Source organism: Mixophyes fleayi, chromosome 2 (assembly GCF_038048845.1).
Source record: "Mixophyes fleayi isolate aMixFle1 chromosome 2, aMixFle1.hap1, whole genome shotgun sequence".
In the NCBI taxonomy this organism is placed as follows: Eukaryota; Metazoa; Chordata; class Amphibia; order Anura; family Limnodynastidae; genus Mixophyes; species Mixophyes fleayi.
Window position 1 is genome coordinate 219,567,666 of NC_134403.1, and position 24,179 is coordinate 219,591,844.

General features: G+C 40.7%; 1 protein-coding gene across 5 annotated transcripts in view; it reads left to right on the forward strand.

Moving 5' to 3' along the window:
• The window catches only part of DLGAP3 (DLG associated protein 3), a 406,147-nt gene that overhangs the window by 200,869 nt on the left and 181,099 nt on the right, over positions 1–24,179 (forward strand). For all 5 annotated transcript variants that reach the window (XM_075195497.1, XM_075195495.1, XM_075195498.1 and 2 more), the window contains one exon: positions 12,633–13,682. In XM_075195497.1, the coding sequence (XP_075051598.1) occupies positions 12,690–13,682 (993 nt within the window). In that variant the 5' untranslated portion in view covers positions 12,633–12,689. The remainder of the gene's footprint in view (positions 1–12,632; positions 13,683–24,179) is intronic.

The window sequence follows — 24,179 nt, forward strand, 5'->3', positions numbered from 1 at the left end:
GATAAAGGAAATCAATAATCCAACTCATATGGAGTTGGATTATTGGAAGATGCTTATCCTAAAATTAAACATAGTCCATAGGTCCAAACATATAATTGACTCCAGAACTGCAAGGTCTTGGTAGCTAGAAAGTTATTCTCTTGCTTGAGGTATTGGATGTTGTCAGGCTGCAAGCCACTGCATTACCTCTCTACGAATAGTAAAAAAGTGTCTACCCCGCCAACCAGGGAATCGGGATTGTGGCAGACAGGGTGCCTGGGTGCAGGGATGGGGGAGTGTGGCAGACAGGGTGCCTGGGCGCAGGGAAGGGGGTGTGTGGCAGACGGGGTGCCTAGTGCTGGGAGGAGACCCACTATCCCCACAAAATATTAACTCCTTTATATACACACACATACCAGACCCCACAATGTGATAACCCTTTACAAACACACACCAGACCCCGAAATATGATACCCATTTACATACACACCAAACCCCACAATATGATTACCATTTACATACACACACACACACACACACACACACACACACACACACACACACACACACACACACACACCAAAACCCTCAATATGATAAGCATTTACATACACACACACACACCAGTCCCTACAGCATGTTATCCCTTTACACACACACACACACACACACACACACACACACCAGTCTCTACAGCATTTTAACCATTTAATTAAACACACACACACACACCAGTCTCTACAGCATTTTAACAATTTGCATACACACACATACACCCGTCTTGAAGCGGTCTGGAAACCGGCAATGAGTTGAGCAGGAATCAGCAGGAAGCTGAAGACACGGAGAAGTACACAGGAACACCTTCAGAGACTCACAGGGAATGATACTCCAAGATCAGGCAACAAGGTAATGAACACAGTTGCTTTAAATAGGGAGCGTTGCCTGATCAACCAATTAACTAAAAGCAAAGGTCAGAAGAGTTCTTGGGAACTGCGCATGCGCAGACCATCAGGATGGCGGGCGGCCATGGTTCAGGATAGGTGCTGGCAGGAATACTGGAGAGCCACGCACCAGTGAAGAGGCACTCACGGTCCGGTGAGTGACAGAAGTAGTGCAACAGTTGGATGTGGTAGCAGGGGAGGGGAGATGCACACCAACATACTTACAGGGGCACCCACATGTGGTTTGGGAGGGGGACAGAGGATTCCCAATAAGCAAGGAATTAATGGAGCCACCATGTTTGCCTGCCACTGGGCAGTTGTCCCTTGAGTGTTTGTGGGAGGGGGCATTGGATCTTTGCCAGAAATAAACAGACAAGGTGCCAGAAAGTGTTCCTGCCACTTGGCAGTTTTCCCTTGAATATGTGGGGGAGGGGAGCATGGCCTCCAGAAACAGAGGACATGCCAAGGTACTATTTACAGTTGGGCAATTAAGGGTAGATAAGGCACCCAAGGGATGTTGGACTACAACTCTCCTACCATGAATGTGTGCAACGGAGTGGCCCAGTTTTATTGTTGACTCATCTTATGACACAGGGCAGCATAGACCCCCCACTCCAGCTGGGTGGGATGATATGCCTGCAGCCATGGGACCCGGGTGGGAGATTGAGGAACTGTGTACTGCTGTCTATCTTACCATCAGACCCAGGAGAAACCACAGCAGGCCAGAGATTTTGGACTTGGGGGGGAGAAAGGTTTACTAGGGGCAAGGGAGCCACTGGGGAACAAGGGCTAAAAAAGTGGGGGAGGTATATGTGATGAAATGAGTGTGATAACCCTGTAAGCATTCAGTTTCTCATTTCTCACATAATGTGGATTATAGCTAGTGCTTTTTATAGCCCATGCTTTTGTTCCCCAGCTCACCAGACTACAACTGCATTGTCCAATAACATGGGGCTAAGGGGACATTGTAGTTCAGTGTACATATGTATATTGTGTATTGTATATTGTTGACTAGCAGTAAGGTTGCTATTCATTGTATTTAAAGTGAAGCCAGGGGGATTATGGGTAGGGATAAGGTTGTAAGATGCTGGAGTGGGAAAACTAATTAGTGTCCATTGTTCTCACCAGGCTAGTCCAGACAGGACTTCTAACAGGGGAGGTTTTGTGGAAGGACAGCTCATCTTCACTCCCCTCTCCAACCCCCCCTAGTCCAGCACTGACCAATGGTTAAGGAGAATAGACCCAGGGGTTTGCAGAGGGAAGGGAAAGACTCTGGAAATTAGACCCGAGATATAAGAAATCACTCCAAGGGGGAAGGGTGTTCATTCTGGGATTTCATTCATGAAGGTGCATCTAGTTTTGAGTTGTCGATCTCTAACTAGCGTCTATATATGCAGCTGAGAGGGATCCATGGGTCGTGAAGTCTGGACAGTCAGGTGACTATATCTCCTTAAGCTATTGGGGTAAGGGACAGATGATGTGGTAAATCTGCTTGGCATTTATTTACTGTGTGTACATAATATTCTAGTGTTGTTTGTATGACAATAAATATACTGTTGTATTTTTATAACTGCATTTTGCCTGAGTGACCATACGAATCCTATAAGGTACTGGGTAGACTTCCATGGCATAGGAAGGCACCCGTGGGTGGCCAGTCAGCGTGAAGTGGGTAGCATTGGGTCATATACACCTGGTATCTTCACAATAGCAAACACATGTTTAATTTTTCTATGCTATACATTACAGTATAAGAATGTTTATTCCATTGGAATTTGGGGATGTAAAATGAAAGCTCAGTAACTTGTATTGTTTTTGCCCTTGGTTTAATTTTTTAACTTCAATAGTATTTTTATTATTAATTTTTCAAAAATTATGGGGTACAGAAAGAAGAAAAGGGATGGGGTAAGGCAAGGACACAAAATTAAAAAGGGAAGGGTTGAGGGGGTACATAGTGGGGGGAACACATTAAACAATTCTGCTCTTAAACCATACACATGAGGGAGGGAACCTAATAGGATCCCTTCCAATTCGTGAAAGTTACACTGGTCGAATGGTCCCCTTGGTTTAATTTTTAAGTTAGGCCTTTGGAATGTTTGAGGGCTCAGTATAATGTAAGGTGTAGTTTAAAGTTTGTTGTGCACAAGGTTCCAGAGATTCAGATTTGGCATTTGTGGGGGATGTAAAGGTTAGTATTAAGACTAGTAAATTCAGGTTAGTTATTTGTAATTATTTTTTATTTAAACCAGAAGATATTAGATTAATCTTGGTAAAACAACAATTCCCTTCATCTCAGTAATAAGGTAAAACAATAGATTTAATCAGAGAAATAGATACCTATCTGTAAAGACATATCAGCAGGCATTTCACATACTATAACAAATACATCCAAAAATTAAGCAGGAAGGTTCTGGGGGCCGCAGGTGAAGGTTCTGGGGGCCGCATGTTGACCATCACCATATATTCTTTCCAACCATAGATCTTTTCTATCCAGCCTCCATTACTAGGTAGCCTAATGGTGTGACCAATGCAATTGCTGCTTTAATAAAATAGCCGTGTTTTTAGTAACATGTAGGTGTTGTCAAATGCTTTTTTAAGCATTGCTTGAAGTGAGTTGCAAAACAATTATTTCAAGTACCTCAATAATTTCTGTTTAAAATACATTATATAGTTTGTGTAAGATTTTACATAAAAAGCTAACACAACTTATGTTTATACCAATGCTTTCCAAAAGAAATGATCAACATAGAGCCAAATGTAAACCAATATTGCTATGCAGTTTAATTTACACATGCTGGTGTTTTTTTTTCTTAAACTTAACAAGCAATACCAATTGGAAATGGTTAAACAGTTCTAAATAATGCTGTTATGAAAAGCAATGGTGCATAGTTCAAGCTAGAAGCTTTTTTTTAATGGAATTTCAGGAGTGAAACAAAAGTAAGGGAGTAACTGAATTCATCAAGCCTATGTTCTCACTTCTATCTATGTCCAGGTTTTACAGCTACATAGAAGACGGAATCGTAATCTACCAATAAACTAGTGTCAAAAATGACAATTAAAGTTAGTTTAGCAGTGTGCACTTAAAGTTTTAATGATTTCGGAAGGTTTACAGTTTTCATGAACCTGTATATTTTACTCTATTCTAAATATGATTTTTTACTTACTTGTTCTTTATGCTTTTCATATTAAAAATATACAGAAAATTAAACATACAATTAATTAAATATGAATATATAAGGTAGCAGTCATAATAATTTAGAGACCTATGGGCGGTAACACATGGGCAATTCCTGTTGCTTGACCGGAGTGTTGAGTAATGGGATCATCATTCAATTTGCTGTTTCTTTTTGGACTGAGCGGCTGGATCATTTTTGGCTTCATTACAGCCTATTGGAGCACTCTTAGGATGACAGTACAATATAGTAGTAATATTTACACTGTATTGTTCACCATTAATTTCAATTGGATCATTCTCTGGAGTCACAATTTTTTTTGGGCCATACCCAACTCAATGCAATATAGGGTCAGTTGTAATACTGCAGCTAACTTAATGTACTCTTTGTAACTGATAGTGATGCAATTGATTATTCACAGCGCCGGTGCTAGGGTCCTTGGCGCCCTAGGCACAGTGTGAAAATCGGCGCCCCCCCTTTAAAAATCGGCGCCCCCCACCGTGGGTACCCTGTCAAAATTGGCGCTGCGCTTCCCTCCCCTCAGCTCCCCTCCCCATGTCTTTCTTTATCTTACTTGCATGAAGCTGCTCCTCTCTGCTCTGTCTTCTCCCCTCCCCTCACAGGCACTGTCGGGCCGTGATGATGTCATCATCACGGCCTGTCACTGTCAGTGAGCGGAGGGGAGGAGACAGAGCAGAGAGGAGCAGCTTCATGCAGGTAAGATTCATAGCCCCTTCCCCCCTCTCCTCCCCGTGGATTTCCAGACAGTTTTAAATGACCATAGTCATTTTTTTTTTAATTTTGAGGCGCCCTGCAGAGCCCTAGGCAATTGCCTAACCTTGCCTAATGGGAGCGCCGGGCCTGATTATACAAGAAATAGAGACCAACTACATTATTTGTATTGATCCAATCATCCTTAAATAGAAAATGTAACAAGTGCCAAACTCCTCACAATATTTTGTAAATCAGTGAAAAAAAATATTAAAATAATAGTGCTGTCACTAAAACTTTAACACCTTACATATAATTGCCATTATTTTGAAATTATAACAACAGAGATTTAAGCAGCTCATATTTGAGTCACACACCAAGAAACATTGTTTTACTGTCAACTAAAAAGGTCATAGTTGATTTAATATGACAGGAGCTGATTTTGATCCATCAGGTATCTGCATTCTTAATATATTTTTCTTGTGTCATGCTATAATTGCACATTTGTTATTATCAGTATATGGAGTTTTTTCTTTTTGTTAAATCTGAACTTGACTATTGTGCAGTTATGTAAATGTTGTTTTTATTTTGAATATACAAATTGAATGGTAAGGCTAGTTGTTCTTTTAGAATTGTTACAATAGACACATTTTGTTATTATAAAACAAAAATTAGGTTCTTACCTTGCCTACTGTCTCCCAAGTGGCCCCATCCTCATGTCCCTCACTAGTTACCTGCTTATTGATTGCAAAATAAGATTCCACTCACCCATGCCTACTTTCAATTTCAACAATAGACTGATTATGTCATTTCTCTGATTATTTTTTAAAATCCAGGAATATTCATTTGAGCCAGGGGAATTTATTTATATTATACCTTTGGTTCCTAAGAGATTTTGGGCTTCATTTAGAGTTGAATACAAAAATATGCCTTGAATGTACACGCAAGATGCATCCAACTTAAAATCTGATGTATAGTTGTGTCCAGGGCCTGATCAACCACTAGGCTGACCAGGCTGCAGCCTGGGGTGCTGGGTCCCGGGGGGCGCGGCGCTGTGGGTATTTTTTTTTTTCTTCATTCACTTTTTTTTTCGGTGTGGGGGGGTCGCCACGGGGGGGTGGAGGGCTCGACGATCAAAAGCATTGGTGGTCAGTGGTTAGCAACACACAGCCAATGGCCAGGCTGCCTGTTGCTGTGCAGCAGACAGGAAGCAGGACGTCTTCACTTCCTATCTGCTGATCTGAGGAGAGGAGCGACGCTGGCACAACTACAGGTAAGTGAAGAGGGGAACTGCCCTGCATATCTATAGGGAGGGGGGGGGAACTGCCCTGCATATCTATAGGGAGGGGGAGAACTGCCCTGCATATCTATAGGGAGGGGGGGGGAACTGCACTGCATATCTATAGGGAGGGGGGGGAACTGCCCTGCATATCTATAGGGAGGAGGGGGAACTGCCCTGCATATCTATAGGGAGGGAGAGGGGGGACTGTCATGCATATGTATAGGGAGGGAGAGGGGGACTGTCATACAAATCTATAGGGTGGGAGGGGGGGGGCTGCCATGAAAATCTATAGGGAGGGAGAGAGGTTGATATGTATGAAGGAGGGCAGAGGAGGGGGGCTGATATATGTGACTGGGGGAGTTTTGATGTGACGGGGGGGGGATATCTAGCTAGCAGATTGGAGGTAAGGAAAATAGCTGCAAGGGGGATGGATGCAGGGTGGGAGGTAAAGAAAATGGCTGCAGCAGGGGTTAAGGAAAATGGCTGTGGGGGGGGGGGTTGTGGTTAAGGAAAATGGCTGCAGGGGGTATTTAAAAAATAGAGCAGCTTTGGGGGGCAGAATCTCATGATTGTGTGGTGGTCACATGGGTGGTCTCAGCAATCACTAGAATACTAAATATTAGTGAGATGGGGCTGGTAGAGGTTTGTATTTGATTGACAACAAATATTCAGATATTGCTTATATATGCCTGTCCAATGGGGTACTTTTAGCTGGCCATAATGGAGTGTTTTGTTTCAACTAAAGGGCCTAATCATTCAGGGTTTGCATTATAATACATTTTTGCATTTTCAAAACAGGACGCCAACTTTCCAGAAGCCAGCGAGAGGATAACAAAGTTGCAAGAGAGAAGAGCAAGAACAGGTAAGAGACAATGGCACAATCTGTCTAAATTTGAATGCTGGAGAATACACCTGAACATTCATATTCAGGAGTGTTCCTATACACCTATATATTCGGAGGAGGAGGGGGGGGGGGGCGCTGCGGCCGTATTAGCCTAGGGCGGCCAGAACCCTTAATCAGGCCCTGGTTGTGTCTGTAGCTGAGGTAAGTTATTCCTCATCATCAACTTATCTAGTGTATAGATGCACCTGGAGAAAAGAAAGAGCATTCATCATCATCATCATCATCATCCTCATCATCAACAGAGCAATAGCTGGCAGTGTCAGTAAGGTAGGTATAGTATAGGTAAAATACTGCTAGGACTTTAGATGATTGGTGCCAAAAGGCTCTCTCCTGCAATCAGTTTTGTAGGAATTAGGTGATTGGAGAGGGACATGACAAGGGTTTATTTCGGTGCCAGAGGGTTGGATTGGGTTTTGTAAGGTGGGATGAAAATGCAAATTTACAAGTGAATAGAGTGTGGGACAAGATATTGTAAGTAGAATTTGAGGCCTTGAGATTGATGTTCCTGAAGTTTTTGTAGGCAACTGAGATTTATTCCCACTAAAAAGATTTTTTTACATGTTCTCAAAGGGGCTGGATTACAGTCTTCAACCAATAATGCTCCTTCACTCATGATTTATTTAAAGGCATAAATGAGATTGCAATAAGATGCAATTACTCACAAAAGTAGTCAGATAGTACATATTCAAGTTCACAATTGATGTAGTTTGGAAATATACAAAGTAGCCTCCACTTTTAAGTACAACAATATAGGAACCGCTGTCTCACATGCACAGAATATAAAATTACTTAATATAGGAGTGCGTTGTGCAAATAAGAAGATTGAGCTGAAAACGTAGGTGTAAATTATGTCTGTGAAAGGTACTCAATTTGTGTAGTAAGCAGAGTCACAAATATTTTAAGATAACTGCAAGTCTGAATAGTAAGCAAATTGTGTATATTTGCATAAGATATGCTTAAAGCGTATGATATGCTTTAATCGTGTCTTGAAGTACCGCAATGTAAAAAAATAAATAAAATGAAAAAAATAATGTGGCCTATCTGCCCCAAAAAAGCCAAACCAGCACTAGTGCTGACAGATTTGGCTGGCATCTGTAAAGTCGGGGATAAAGAACGTGAGGTCCCCCCAAAAATGAATATACCAGCACTAAGCTATGCCAGCCGTGACTAGTGGCATTATAGCAGGAAACCTTCAGCATAGGGTGCCCCAGCCATAGGCCGGTCTGCATAAGGTTGAATCCCCTAGGGTAAAAGTGCATTTTGCACTTCAGAGTTGGGCCGACTCTGCATGAGGCCAACTATGTATAATTCAAACATTCACTTTAGAATACTTAGGGCTACACATAAGGCATATCCATATATGCAAACTTCACATCACACCATGTGAATTTGAAGCTGTATGTTTGCTTCTTAAGATTTTTCCTCCTCTGCAAAGACCGGAAATCAGAGATACCCCTTGAAGTGCAGTTGGTGCCTTTTGTATGTGCAGTAGTGCAAACAAACCAATGCAACCACTGTATAATTACTATAGCAGTGGCTGCAGTGCACATACCACTGCCTCTACACTGATTCAGCAACCTGCCTGCAGCACTATAAACAATGGTGAGGCAGGGAAGCCAGATTGCAGGTGTATAAAGAACTATAGTGGAGACGTATCTATTGTATGCAGACCAGGTTTAGTAAAACACAGATGTACTGTAAATTAACATGAATCACAAGTTATCAAGGAATCACAATCTCAAAACAGATCAGAACAATATAAAAAGTACTGAACCATTTGCAGTCACAACCTTACCATAATTAAGCATAGTTGCACCTAAATCTAGAGCCAAGCGAAGCAAATTAGCAAAGGTTGAAATTCTATATATATGCATGATTTGCGGATGTTAAAATAGTTAGCAGACTTGGGCACAAAAAGCTTTGGTTATCCATTCAGCAATGAAAACAGATGGCAGAAATTAATTACATTGTGCCAGATTACAATAACTCTTCCTTACTCTTCTATGAGTCATTGCTATTCTAGTGTGATGGTTATGCTGCTTCTGAGGTGTAACAGAGATGCAGGGTTAAACACAGGACATCTGGTTATAATGAAATTCACTGATGAAAGCAATAGAATGCCATAAATGATGAGCCTTTTATTAACCTAGTATTAGACACATGTTCATTTTTGGTTTTAAGCAATAGTGCTGCAACTGCATGTAAAGGAGCTGATAGTCAGACTTCTTTAGCTGCAGCTGCTAAGACTCAGAAGTAAACCAGATGCTATATAAACAAAAGGTGCTGTAGTAAGCAATTAACCTACCTTTATCTCTATGTTGCATAAAACCCTTAATGCTATAAAAGTTTTGTACAAACAAGAAGTTTGTTTGTGTGACATGACAGAAAATAGCTCAGTGTTCCAAGAAGTGAGCTCTGTTGAGCTGTTTCACTAAGTTTCCATTTTATTTTGAAGTAGTAATCTTGATTTGTAATGCCATGAATTTAGTTTATGTTACTGTCTTTTTCTCATGAGTCCATACAGTGGCTATATTAACTGATTCTGGTAGACCTTTTGTTTGCCCATGGTCTTCAGCTGGGTTGCAATATGAATCTGCAGGCCATCCACCATGGCTGCCACAACAGCTTGAGGAGCCGTGGCTTCAGAGTCGTCTTCCCTTTACATTTTCAGCCTTAAGTTTGATTTTCACATCCTGGTATGATGAGCAGCATAGCTGGCCAGTGTTATTCTTTATGGTGTGCTTTGTGCTATGGTAAATTGCACCAACATACATCTTCCTCATATGTCTCAAAATATCTTCCAACTCGACACCTCCGGTCTGCATAAGATCTGTGTCTCATTCCATGCTCCCATTCCCAGTTACAGGACTTTTTTCAGGCTGCACCTACTTTGTAGAATTCCCTCCCTGGCACAATAAAGACATCTTCTACTCTGCAGTCCTTCAAGTGTTCCCTGAAATCCCACTGTGTGGACACCAAGGTTGGAACCATAGTTCTTTATATACCTTTCCCTCTAGGATCACAGGTTACACAGGTAAGGAGACAAGAAAGAAATAATAACCCCTTCATTTAACAAAGTGTACACACTAAGTAAAATACAACAGTGTTCCCGAAGGAGAAGCGTGTTCCCCCATCAAATATAGCAAGTGTCAGAAAACCCCAGTGCAATTAAAAACTCCCCAAAAATGTCCCCAGCAGTTTACCTCCCAGCAAAGAGTCCTAACAGACACAAACTCCAGCTAATAAAGTCCACAGCTGACAATCCAAGTGGGCCAGGGGTTCTGACCTGTAAGGTGGGTTTGTGTATTTTGCTGATGGCAGACACTCAGCCAACTCTTCATAAGCTTGGTGGGACTGTTATGTGCGTATTGTCGCTAACCAATAACGATTGTCGAACCTCGATTTGTGTTTCCAAAGCACAAAGATTTATTCGTAATAAGTAGAATAATATGCTCAAGCGAAGTAATAGTAAATACAGCCGTTACTTATCGCAGTCGCTCTGGATCCAGTGCAATCATTCAATCCTGAAGTCTGGGGACAAGATGTCTGCACTCTGGATCACAAGCTGCTGCTTATATACACAATCAAAAACAGTAATACAATGAAGATGGTATAGCTTGCATCTATTGGTCCAGGTCTCAGGAATGTCCAAGGGGTTGTTAATCATTGGCTGGTTCATCCTAAGGAATCCAAAGGAGGGGGTCATCTCTGCAGGGGGTATGCTCTGCTCTTCCCACCAGGATTCCTTAGTCTTAAGTAGTTCATAATTCCCTATCATTCATAACTTGTGTATGCACTCTGCGATTCCCTCGCAGAGTGAACCAAACAGTAGGATATGTAACAAGGTTCACTATGATACCACTCATGATGTGATTCCTTCAAACTGTTCCGTGTATTTCACTAATATGCATGTAACTCTGATATAACATATAAATACTAGTATATTTCGACATAACTGACTATGTGTTACAACTACCATTAATGTGTACTATTTTATAAGTATGCGTGTTTGTGCGAATGTATGGTAAAAGACCAATTACTGTTGCTGCCACGTGTAGTGGATGCGTACGCCCTTTCACGCCGTAGCGTGCCCTTGTACATAGATGCGTACCATACGCATCTTTTCAGACAGCGACAACCAAGTTTGCTAGACTTTAATTGAAATGACTTTATCCAATTTGCTGACTTCGACAGGACCCTGGGTATTAGTGTCCCTACCAATGTAGGTTCACCAATTCTCCAGAATCTGTGAGTGTCTTCCGATGAAGTGGTGACAGAATCAGTTCTAGAGGTGCACTCCGATCGGTTTGAAGAAGCTCCTGGTATAGCAATACTTTCTGGCCCTGAGAGAATACGGTTATTCTCAATCAGTCCAAGTCCTTGCTCTTCCAAGATTTTCCAACAACTCCTCCAACAATCCCTCTCCCTCCCCGGGCTTTTTGTCCCTTCTCAAACAAAACCCAATACTGGCCCCTCTCTGGGTCAACTCCCTGCTAAGTGTCCCCTTGTGATTGGTGGTGTGAAAAGTTTGGGTGGCAACGGGTGGAAGTAGAGCATGACATCAGTGGTCTCCCACATGCTGTGTCTGTGCCATTCAATCTGAGTTGAAGAGGTGCTGGAACAATAGTTAGCAAATGGGCAGAGTCCACCTCCTGATTTTAGATAGAGTCCTGACCCTCCTGTTTTTAACCCCTTCCACTCTTTTTTTTATATCACAGGGTCCATAGCTGTTTCACATTTCCTGTGAGCTGCCTCCCCCTCCCTCTCTAGACACCACAGCAATAATAGATCTGTCCTCTGGCCGGCATTTAATATCAGAGTGGGCTGTGGTTGTTCATTTGACCCACTGATGACAGACCAGGCTGGCACTATATTCCCAGTGTAAGGCCCGGACCTTTCACACCCACCTATACAGGCAAGCTTATTATATTCTTCAACCACCCTCTTAGTCTCCCTAGTTTACCCTATTACCACCCTCTACACTGTTAATACAAGACAACAACCCTGTGGCCAAAATTACTGTGTGACTGGATCATATAGCCCACTGAGTACTTTTTGCCTTTGCATTCTACCTGGACCAATATGCAATATGCAGTGCTTACTCTCATGTATCAAACTCCCATTGTAGCATAGAGTGTAAGCTTGCAAGAAGGGTCTTCTTACCTCTCTGTCTGTATGTATTACCCAGTATTTTTTTTAGTACTGTGTTTGTTTCCAATTGTAAAGCCCTACGGAATTTGCTGGTGCTATATAAATAAATGTTGGTGATGAAGATGATGAAAGTAATGCTTCGAATGAGTTAACTCAGAAAGGAATTGTATTTTACAGAAATATTGCTGTCTTCTTTAGCACTGATTTGACATGTAATTTCCATGTCCTGCAAGAAGATTGTTCAATGCATTTAGCGCAACATATACATTTTCTGAACTATATCATAGGATCTTCAATTTTTTGACTACTAGCTGTGGTTATTCTCTAACATTAATTAATGTGATGCTATGATTAATGCATTTTTACAATTCTGTACATTCAACTAGTTGGAAATGCTATATTTAAGACTGATGTTTCCAGAATGGATTCTCTCTATTTAACTTTTTATTATTTGGTTGTGTATATACTAATTTTCTGCCTTCTTATTATCTTAGGTAATCCCAGTGAACTGGGAGGGGCAAGAAAGATGCCGCTTGTTCAGTATTAGCAGGATGAAAGGTTACCATGGAGAAGGCAGCCAATTACAGCCTCCATGTCATTGTATCCCCGAAACCCGAGAGAGAGCATTGGATTTTACTCATCACGGCCCAGACTTCCGCAAGTCCTATCCCCGCAGCGCATCTGAGTCTTGTTCCCTTGATCTGCACTTTTGCCCTTCTAGGAGTACCGGCGTGACACCAGATTGCCCTGGTGGTTCTCTGAGCATGCCAGAGCCCCGGTCCTCCAGTGGTGGCACTTACCCCAGAATGCACCACAACCCCCAGCAGTTTGACTGTGATGAATGTATGGCCATTGCTCACACCTCCAGCAAGATCAACCGCCTGCCCCCAACTCTGTTGGACCAGTTTGAGAAACAGCTACCCCTGCACCATGATGGTTTCCACACCTTGCAGTACCAACGAACCAGCACCACAGAACAGCGCAGTGAGAGCCCAAGTCGCATTCGCCACCTCGTGCACTCAGTACAAAAGCTGTTTGCCAAATCCCACTCCCTGGAGACACCCTCTAAGAGGGAATACAATGGCACCAGATATGAGGGACGTGGGGGAGAAGGCTACCAGCACTCCCAGCCTCGACACATTAAGAGGAGTAAAAGTAAAGATCGCAAGTCAGAACCTAAGCACCGATCAAAGATGGCAGGGTGGTGGAGCTCTGATGACAACCTTGACAGCGACAGCAGTTTTCTGGTGTCTGCACGTCATGCCATGGAGCATGGAGCTCCCTTTGGAGTGGACACTCCTGAAAGTGCCTTCAGAGACTTAACCTTGAAGAGTCTAAAGGGTGGAGGTGGGGAGGGCAAATGCCTGGCTTGTGCTGGAATGTCTATGTCTCTGGATGGGCAAACACTTAAAAGAAGCACGTGGCACACAATGACTGTAAGTCAGGCACGGGAGGCCTATCCAAGCTCAGGCAGCCACCACCAGGACAAGATGCTGATGCTTCAAGAGGCCAAGGGAAAAGAGCGAGGGTACCATTACTTACAGGTAGGCACCAAGAATGCAAAAGCAATAAAAGTGCTTTCACCACACTTCACACTCAAAATGTCATTAATGAAGTTGCTAAAATGTAATGCAAATTCTCTTTTGTGATGTCATAGATCTATTTTTGTAGAATTGCGCCTGTTTTAGCACTTCAAGAGGTGGAAGGTGGAACATTTACAGGCGCATTCCCAGGTTGGAGGTTTTCCACAATGCCTCTTTCCCCCTATTACCTGGTATTTATACATTGAAGGTGGTTATCTATATAGGTGTAATCATGTAGAAAAGCACATTTTTAGGTTATAATCTACCAATGTAGTAAAGATGACAAATTTTACACATGAAGATATCACCTTACTGTCATGATTTCATTAAGACATAGGAGTTTCAAACAACCTGTATTTTATAAGAAAAATTGGAAAATTGTAACTTAGTAAGGGAGTAATCCAATTTATACTTGCCAGTAGGTGGCATTTTATTTTTGCCAGCATTGGGAAATTTTTACTAGAGACTGCAGCCCTGCAAATAGTCATTCAAAATAGTTGCAAAGGGAATTCCCAAAAGCAGCAAGTGGCTCCTATGTATATATAATAAAAGCGATCATTGAACAAAATTAAATACTCTGCACATATACAAATGTTATGGTTAGTAAATTACCTAATAGAGTCCTTGCATTAACACTCTCAACAGTGTCCTCACAAAGCATTTTTTGTCAGCAGTCCACTGCTAATATAAAGGCTAGGAGCACTGGATTGTTTAGCCTTCCAAGACCTATGTCTCAATGTATTCATATTTACAATGAATAATATATTAGTTGCAGTTTGGTTTCTGACCTTACCTGTCACATTCTCTACTGTGAATAGATCCATAAAGTAATTTATATGCAAGCTGTGAAGCACTCTTATTGTGTTTAATGCTAAGCAATGAGCATATTAATATTTATTCAACTATAATGTAATCAATGTATATGAAATATGCAAATGTAAATATGAAATATGCTACAGTCTGTTGTGGAAAGTGGAATGCAACACAAAGAGAGGTATTGCTGAGCCTTTGAAATATATTTCAAACAATTATATGCGAGTGCAGCAAGAGAAAATCACAGCAATGTAAACCATTAACTGATGAAAGATTGAGAACCCTGATATTGTGTACAAAGATTATACTTATACTAATGTACAGAGAATGTTGCCTTGTGTGGGTTTTATAGCCTTTTATAAATGTTGCCCATCATCTGCTTGTGCTTGGTCATGACTACAAACTAAGATTTCCAGAATGCATCATGAGTGCTGATTGGTGCATGTGCATGGTTAGTACAGCATGAGTACCAGTAAGGACTATATATGCTTTTGCAGTGATTGGCTGCATATGCAGTTTCTTTTGTGTTTCTGTATGTGCAGATGGGTATGGATATAGGTATGTGCGCAATAAGGTGCTTTTCTATGACACTTTTCTAAATCTGATGCTTAACGTTTAATTAATGATTGTAGTAAAATAATTTCTGCATGACTTAAACCCCTTTTAATTGTCATTTAACCACTGATATCAAAGGGAATAAATGTTTGATATTCAATTTTACGTTCTGTAATTGTATGCAGTAATTTTTTTACAAAATAGTTCATAAATGTTGTAAAGGTATTAAATTGTAAACAATGTTACTGTCACATTAATAAACACCACTAATGACTAAATTAATAATGTATAAACCCATGTATGCATCACATAAGTGGACAGATCTTCACCAGTTGTTTGTGTACACTATAGCTAACTCCAGCCACAATGCAAATTTCACAAATAACCACCAAATATCCAGGTCCAATTCCAAGACAGTGTTTTTCTTGGCTGAACTTTACGCCATTTATCAAAATCCATGTCTGTGTTTCTATTCTGTCACCAGGTAATGTAGTTTAATGCTTCGTGAAGAATTATATCCCCCGCAGTCCCTCACTTTTTGGAGGGCGGGGGGAATACCACACTATCTGAAGCATAGCAGAGCCCTGGGGACAAGTTCCGACCCCTCAATGACATCTGCGTACTTGTCATAGAAACACACATGCAAGAACAAGAGAGGGAGACAGTGGTGCTGGACAGTGCAGCCATATGATGTGTGATATCCACAGGTACAGTCCATTACAGTGAGCAGATTGTACCTTGAATTGTAAAACTGCCTCATATATATCTAGTGGTGACTTGTTCAAGAAGAGATTCAGTCATGGGCTGCCTGCCAGTTCACACAGCCTAGGATGTGCTTCAGTTTGTATTGCAGAGCAATACATGTTAATCACATGTTTACATAAAATATAGAAGACACATAACAAGAAATTCCTCCAAACATAAAAAGAAACTCTATGTGCCTGATTCAAGTCCGAACACAACTTGCACATAAGTTAGGTTTGAAAAAGAGCACTGAACTTGTAAGGGGTTCCGACTATATACAAATCAAGCTTAACTCAAGATACATTTCCATTTGAATCTGGGTGCAAGTAATGTCTGACTATAACTAGAGATGAGCGGGCTCAGATTTCGCTAATCCGAGCCCATCCGAACAGTGTGGATCCGAAGGGATCCGAGCACTGTTCGGGTACTTACGGCCGCCCAAGGAATGCAAAACGAGGCTATGACATTCAAGTCTCGCATCGGATCTCGTGAGACTCGGATCTCATAAATGCCCCGCTCGTGGCCGCCATCTTCATTCTCCCTGTGGTTACTGAAGAGGGAGGTTAATGTGCTCTGTCCTGCTGATTACTTTAGTCAAGTGGTGCTTTGTCCTGCTGAGTCCAGTAGTACTTTTTCCAGTGCTCTGTCCTGCTGATTCCAGTGGTGCTTTGGCCAGTGTCTGTGCTGCTGAGTCCAGTGGTGCTTTTGTCCTGTATTTGTTTCTGATAAGTCCATAGCAATTTGTTAATTAGCCAAAAATCATTTAAAAATGTAAAAAAAATACCAAAATAATACCAAAATTTTTTTTTTAAAAAATTTTTTTGAAAAAGTATAAAAAATATTATAGAGCAATATATTCTTGCAGTCCCAAAAAAAAAAAAAAATACTTTACAATTCCTCTGTAGTCACTAATTGGAGACTAAGAAATCTTCTCATTAAATAGCAATATTCATTGCTCATACATGGATGCACATTCTGAGGAAGTTTACTATAAAGTGAAAGAAGTAGGCTGTTGGTGAGATTTAACCCTTCAGTTAGTGCGCAATGTGGTGTTACTAGGGGGGAAAAACAGCAATGATGATGATGATGGTGATGAAAAAGTAAAATCAGAAGCAGTTAATTAGGGTAAAATAACTTTCTATTGGTTCTATTAACTGCCATTTATGGTGCCTTTACTGGTCACATTACTCCTAACAGCCCGGGATCCGAGAATAACATCTAGCTTGTCTGTGTATGTAAAATGTAGGGCTACCTTGGTCACACTCACTATCAGATTAGCAATACTGTACTTGATGGCGGCAAGCTTCTATTGACAATGGCGAGATTTAATCACCTTATATAATAGTGTGCAAAAGTTTTAGGCAGGTGTGGAGAAAATGCTGCAAAGCAAGAATGCTTTTAAAAATAGAAGTGTTAGTAGTTTATATTTTATCAATGAACAAATTGCAAAGCGAATGAACAAAAGAGAAATCTAAATCAAATCATTATTTGTTATGACCACCCTGTGCCTTCAAAACAGCATCAACTCTTCTAGGTACACTTGCACACAGTTTTTGAAGGAACTTGGAAGGGAGGTTGTTTCAGATATCTTGGATAACTAACCACAGATCTTCTGTGGATGTAGGCTTGCTCAAATTGATCTGGACAAATTGATCTGTTTCTTCATGTAATCCCAGACAGACTCAATGAGGCTGAGATCAGGGCTCTGTGGGGGCTATATCATCACTTCCAGGATGCCTTGTTCTTTTTTACGCTGAAGATAGTTCTTAATGACATTGGCTGCATGTATGGGGTTGTTGCCCTGCTGCACCCAACAAAATTTTGTTCTTAAGACTTGGCAAACACTTTAGCCATAATCTTTCAGTTATAAATACCTCCTCTGGAATTTACACATGTTTTACTAGAGAGGAATTCAATACCTATTATGCTATTTGACCAAACATATGTAGACAAGCCTTCTAATTAGTATGTTTGCCCATTTCAGCCACACCCATCGCTAACAGGAGCATAAAATGAAATATACAGCCATACAATCTCCATAGTCAAACATTAGTAGTAGCATGGATTATAGTGAAAAGCTCAGTGACTTTAAACGTGGCATTATCATAGGAAGCCTCCTTTCCAACAAGTCAGTTTGTCAAATTTTTGCTCTGCTAGAGCTCCTCCAATCAATTGTCAGTGCTGTTATTGTGAAATGGAAAACTATAGGAACAACAGCAGCTCAGCCCTGAAGATGTAGGCCACACCAGTTCACAGTATGGGATCACTGAGTGTCTGTCCTCACTACTGACAATAACTGTTTGGCAGGAGCATCATGGATTGGGTTTCCATGGCTGAGCAGCCACACACAAGCCTTAGATTATCATGTGCAATGTCAAACATTATTTGGAATGGTGTAAAGCACACACCACCAATTAGTATTTGGAGTAGTGGAAATACTTTCTCTGGAGTAACCATCTAGCAGTCATGGACAGTGATGGACAAATATAGGTTTGGCCAATGCCAGGAGAACACTTCTTTCCTGAATGTGTACTGCTAACTGTAAAGCTTGGTGTAGGAAAAATAACGGGGTGTGTAGCTGTTTTTCATGGTTTGGCCTGGGCCCCTTAGTACCAATGAACACAAGTCTGCGAATCAGGCTCTATCACCCAACATCTGTCCCGACTCAATTAAAATTCATGTGGTTGAATAGGTGCGAATACCCGCAGCCTTGTTCAAAGTATAGTGGAAATCCTTCCCAAAAGAGTGGATGCTGTTATTGCAGCAAAGGAGAACCTCAATAAAGCAACACAGTTATAATGCACTAGCACTCCCTCTGTGTATATTTAAATGCTGCTAGAGATTGGATGCTGGTAAGAGAATCCTCATCCTACAAAACTGTTATGGTAGTGTGACATGATGGACCATCTATGACACCCTGTCTGTTGTTGCTGGGAACTGGCTGGGCTTACTTTGCTACCGTACCCTTTCGTTATCCCAAATGCGCATTCTAACCGCAGTAGGAGGGGCTTACAAATGCTGCCACCACTGGACTACTTACCAGCATCCAGAACTGGGTTCCTTCTGGGTAACTGTCATTGCCCTTGCTGGTACCCCTGACCTCTTACTCTAGATAAGGGTTGCTGTGGATGGATCCCCCCTCGCCTATCACACTGGCCAGAGCTTCTGAATAGTGGTGGTGCTGGAAAGCTGGGTCCAGACCTCAGACAGCCGGGAACGCATTAGATTTTGGGTCTAATTTGTAGGTCAAAGGATTTTCAGCATGGAGAAGTTCTCAAGCAGATCTTTGAAGCAAGTGATGTTTATTTGCTTTCACACTGGTTGAAGCACAGTGGCCTAGTGGTTAGCACTTCTGCCTCACAGCACTGGGGTCATGAGTTCAACTCCCGTCCATGGCCTTATCTGTGTGGAGTTTGTATGTTCTTCCTGCTTCCTGTGTTTGCGTGGGTTTCCTCCGGGTGCTCCGGTTTCCTCCCACACTCCAAAAACATACCAGTAGGTTAATTGGCTGCTATCAAAATTGACCCTAGTCTCTCCCTGTCTGTCTCCCTCTCTGTCTGTTTGTCTCCCTCTCTGTCTGTTTGTGTGAGTGTGTGTCTATATTAGGGAATTTAGACTGTAAGCTCCAATGGGGCAGGGACTGTTGTGAATGAGTTCTCTGTACAGCGCTGCGGAATTAGTGGCGCTATATAAATAAATGATGATGATGATGATGATGATGAAGGTCCCAGTGATCAGGTCAGATGGAACACGAATGATACATTCAGTACAAACCAGTGCTGTTTTATACAGTTTTGGACACAGCCTCACAGGGTAAGCCAGCCCCCTGAGGTCTGAGTTATTTTTAGTATCAGGGTGCATTATGTTTACCCAAACATGGACTTACATGCAATGCAAAGCTAACAATATTTATACTTATCTGTGATATCCTAAAACTTGCTGTGATTTCCTGCATCCTGTTGTAGACACAGAGGAAATCTAACAGCAAGTCTATTTAGACCTTCCTGTGTCTTCAGGTGTGTTGGACACTCACACACCAACTAACATGAGATTAACATGGGGCCTTTCTTCAGACAGTTGGAGAACACACATTTCCTCCACTCTATTGCTAACTTGAGAACTCTCAAACAAAAGTTACAAAACCCCAAACAAGTTCCCTACCAAAATACGCAAAAGACTTCCTCAACAAATGCTTATTGCATCAGAAAGGAAAACCTCAGAAATGAATGCCATTCCTCTACAAAGTGCCACACCATATAGTAAAAACAGTACATTGCAATGATATAAATAAGCACCCTGCGCTATTTCCTTTAAATAAATTTATACCATACATTTTTTACAAGTGATCCAGTCACAGGTAGAATAAACCACAAACCAAAAAATCCTAAGTGCTTCAATATAAGGAGCATCTATATCCTTAGATGTTACAAGTCGGCTCCATACAGAGTGGGAGTGCCACCTCCCTTAATATAGTGTCAAATATAATCAAACAAACAGAGCGCTAAGTAGCATTTATTGTCTTATAAATAATTGACACCTAAATTATAAAATATGATGAACATGGCAGAAAAAAACACAATTGGCTTATAGCTATAAAAAATTTTTTTTAAAGATATATTAGAAATCATCTACAAATTTAATAAAAAAAACTCATAGCATATTTATACAAATGTGAGGGCTATAAAAACATGTGTAGGAAATAGATTCACTAAATAAATTGGAATCTTACATGGGTAGACAACTCCTAAACACATTCAGCAAGTGGCAGCTATTCAGAGAAAATTCAGAGCATAAGAGGGAATGTGAACCAAGAGGATCAGCTTTAATAATAACAAATAACGGACAGCTACAAAGATCTAGGGGCATATTTACTAAACTGTGGGTTTTAAAAAGTAGAGATGTTGCCGATAGCAACCAATCAGATTCTAGTTATCATTTATTTAGTACATTCTAAAAAATAACAACCTAGTATCCATATTATCTTTAATAATAGAGACTGTGTACAGTAAATCAATTGAAATTAATTTGAAAGATCTGCTCCCCGTAGATCTTGTCTTGCAACAAGATAAACTCTGCTACAGCGGTGAACCAGGAAGCTATGCAGGGACACCTCATCTCCCCTGTGATAATTAAGGCTGTATTATCCTGCTTCACCCACCGTAGTTAATTCCCTACAACGGGGAAATTTTATCCATCAGCTTTTAGATCCTACGTTACATCTTCAACTATTATATTCCGTCCGTTTTGCAGCTTAGATGACAGGCATACTGTGAAGTGTTCATTCTCTGTATATGTTGTCCTATGAGCAAATATGGACTCTGCTACAGCTGTGAGGCAAGTGGTTTAATGGGAACCTCTCATCCCCTCATGGTGATAAAGTAAAGTTCTTGTTTCAACCTCCTTTGACAATTCCCTTTGAATGGGGAAGTTGAGTGCTCAGCTGCTAAATCCTGTATCGGATGATCAGTCTTAGTCCTCTGAAAGCAAACATGTTATAGAAATTCTTGATTAACAGAGAATTGGAAAAGTTAAATCAATGTCCAAATCCCAGCAAGGTGTCCTTCATGCTGACATGTTTCATCACAAGTTGTGACTTTTTCAAACATGTTGAGATACTACATTGGGCAAGATTATATGTCATCCTTTAACTAGAAGCTGCCAATCATAATTTACTCAATCAAGAGATAGAATCTGAATGTTTAATTAATGAGCTTACAGAAATTCTACAAATTTGTGCGTTTTCCAGGGCTGCTGTATAACTATTGAGTTTTTTATATTAATTTATAAATATTTATTTCATATATTTGTTTGAATTATATACTTTTTTTTATAAAAACAACCTTATTTTTATATACTGTATATTGGTTGAATACAGCAGAATTTTTGTGTTTTACCAAGCAGATTAAACAATGAGAGAGATATATCTCTATGTGGAACAATACCTCCACCAATGATATTTGAGAAGAACAATCAACTTTATTGAAATATTTTTATAAATTAGAAAATCTGCTAAAAGCAGAGATGAAAAGTTAGTAAGATGGTGTTTCTCTTAAGAGATATATTTACAGGATAAAGAAATACCTAGAGGTTTACGTATCTTTAAACATCTGGCAATTGTTAATGATGCACCTCTTTTGGAAGAATGGAATAAAATTCTGAACCAATGTTCTTTTAAGTTAATGGCATCATTTAGTCAAGTATAGAGAACAAAAAGTGGAGCAAATTGATTGTGTAAGAGAAAAGATGAAATATTTCCTATTGGTACATATATCTTCCCCAGCTTTCTCAACTAGGGACCAACTAATTAACAATAGAGTTACCAAATATGAAAAAAGTTTAGTGGGTTGGAAAAATAACAAATTTGGAGAAGATACATTGGATTAGGATTCTAATAGAGTTAGAGGGCCTGAGTCATTAAGGAGATCACAGCAAAAAAAAAAGGAGTAGCATTGCACCTTGACATAACCATGTTGTATTGGAGGGTAAGTAAATTTAAAATGTGGGTACAGATTGATAGTTGGGGTAGGGCATGTCCTAGATCAACTTTACATTTCAATGCAAAAATAAAGTTATCAAGTATTTGTGTGCTAGATGACAAATGAACCAGTATTTTCCTTACCTGCAAAATAATAAACTAATTTGCACCCTTTGAATTGTAATATGGTTTGTCCAAGATCAAATTTACTCCTTTCTTTTGCCTTGCTTTCCTAAATGACTGAGGCCCAGAATGTTAAAAAAAAACTAAACTAAGAACCATTCTATTAATTCTGGTAATCCCTATTTTAAGGCCAGGACCAACTTTAGAGGTAATAGGAGAGATAGAAACTCTCTAGTGGGTGTTTCTAGTGTACCTTCAGAAGTGTTTTTCATCTACAGATGTAACCGCTGAGGCTAATAGAATTCCATCAAATCAGAAATAATCATCAATTAAAGTCCATGAAGAACAAGCAGAAGAGGTGGGTCATAAAACAAAAATTACAGGGTCAAAGATCTAGAGAGAGTACGAGATCATTTTATTTATTAAAACCCCTTTGAACCTCTCCCTAAAAAGACACCAAACCTTGAGAAAAGGAGAGTAAAATGAGGTGGAAGAGAAAATTTTCAATGACAGAAAAAATTGGGTTAATTCCCAAAGGTATCTTTATCCTCTCATTCAAACAATTCTAAACAAATTACAGTTTTGGGGAGAGGTTTAAATTTTCACCCAGCACAATGCACAACATGTTTGATTTATACATTGAATTTGTCAGAGATTAGGCTCTTAGCCCCACTTACCTGGTCCGGCTATGTCACCTCACAGTCATCCGTGCCCCTTCTGGCTGCTTATGGTACTCCTGAGTCTTGTGTCACAATCTGTAAACATGGGTGCATCCATCTTGGATTGCATTACATAATTCATTCTGGCAAACCAGTCTCCAGCAACTCCGGTCACATGATTCAGTCAGCCTTTCAGAGCACAGGGCACATTACTTAAACTAGGAACTGCTGGTTGCACATTGCCAGAACAATTCTCATCCTTTAGGTGAAGATCTCCTGGCTCTGATTCTGTTCCTGTCTGCAGTATCTCCCACCAGCATTACCAAGTGTCCTTGACTGCAGTGTCTCCAACCACCATTACCAAGCACTCTGTACCATGACTACAGTATCTGCTACCAGCATTACCCAGTTCTTCTTTTACTGTCCACTGCAGTCTCCTCCTGCATCCATCTGATACACTTCACTGTGGGTTTAGTCTCCCATTGATTGCTTCATCGGTTGCCATTTCTGAGTCTCCAGTGGTTCATTTCAGCTCTGAGTTCCCTGTAGCGAGTTCCAGGTCTGTGTGCCTGTGTTCAAGTCTCAGTCCTGAGTTTCCCATGACCGGACTAGTCCTTTGTTTGGTGCTGCAGATTCCAGTCCTTTGTTCCCTGGTTCAGACTCCTAAGTTTCGTGTCTCAGGCCACCAGTACCCACAGAAGCCATGCCCAAATGAGCAGGAGCTTCCTCATGGCTCCCAGGTTCAACTTCTCGTCTACTAAGCCAACTCAACCCAAGGGTCCTGATCCAGATCTCTAAAACCTGGCATTCATGACAGAATTTAACTATTACATTAGAGATTTGTGGCAACAACAATATTTTTTATATCAGTACCCCACAAGGTCAACATATAGGTTTAAATTGTTTGGATAGTAGGAAACCTAACAAATTTAAATTGAAATCTAATTTCTATACATCATAAAAGCTCTGCAATTAATTACTGTTATAAAGCTACCATGGCAGATCTGGGCAGCACGGTGGCTAATTGGTTAGCACTTCTGCCTCACAGCGCTGGGATTATGAATTTAATTCCCGACCATGGCCTTATCT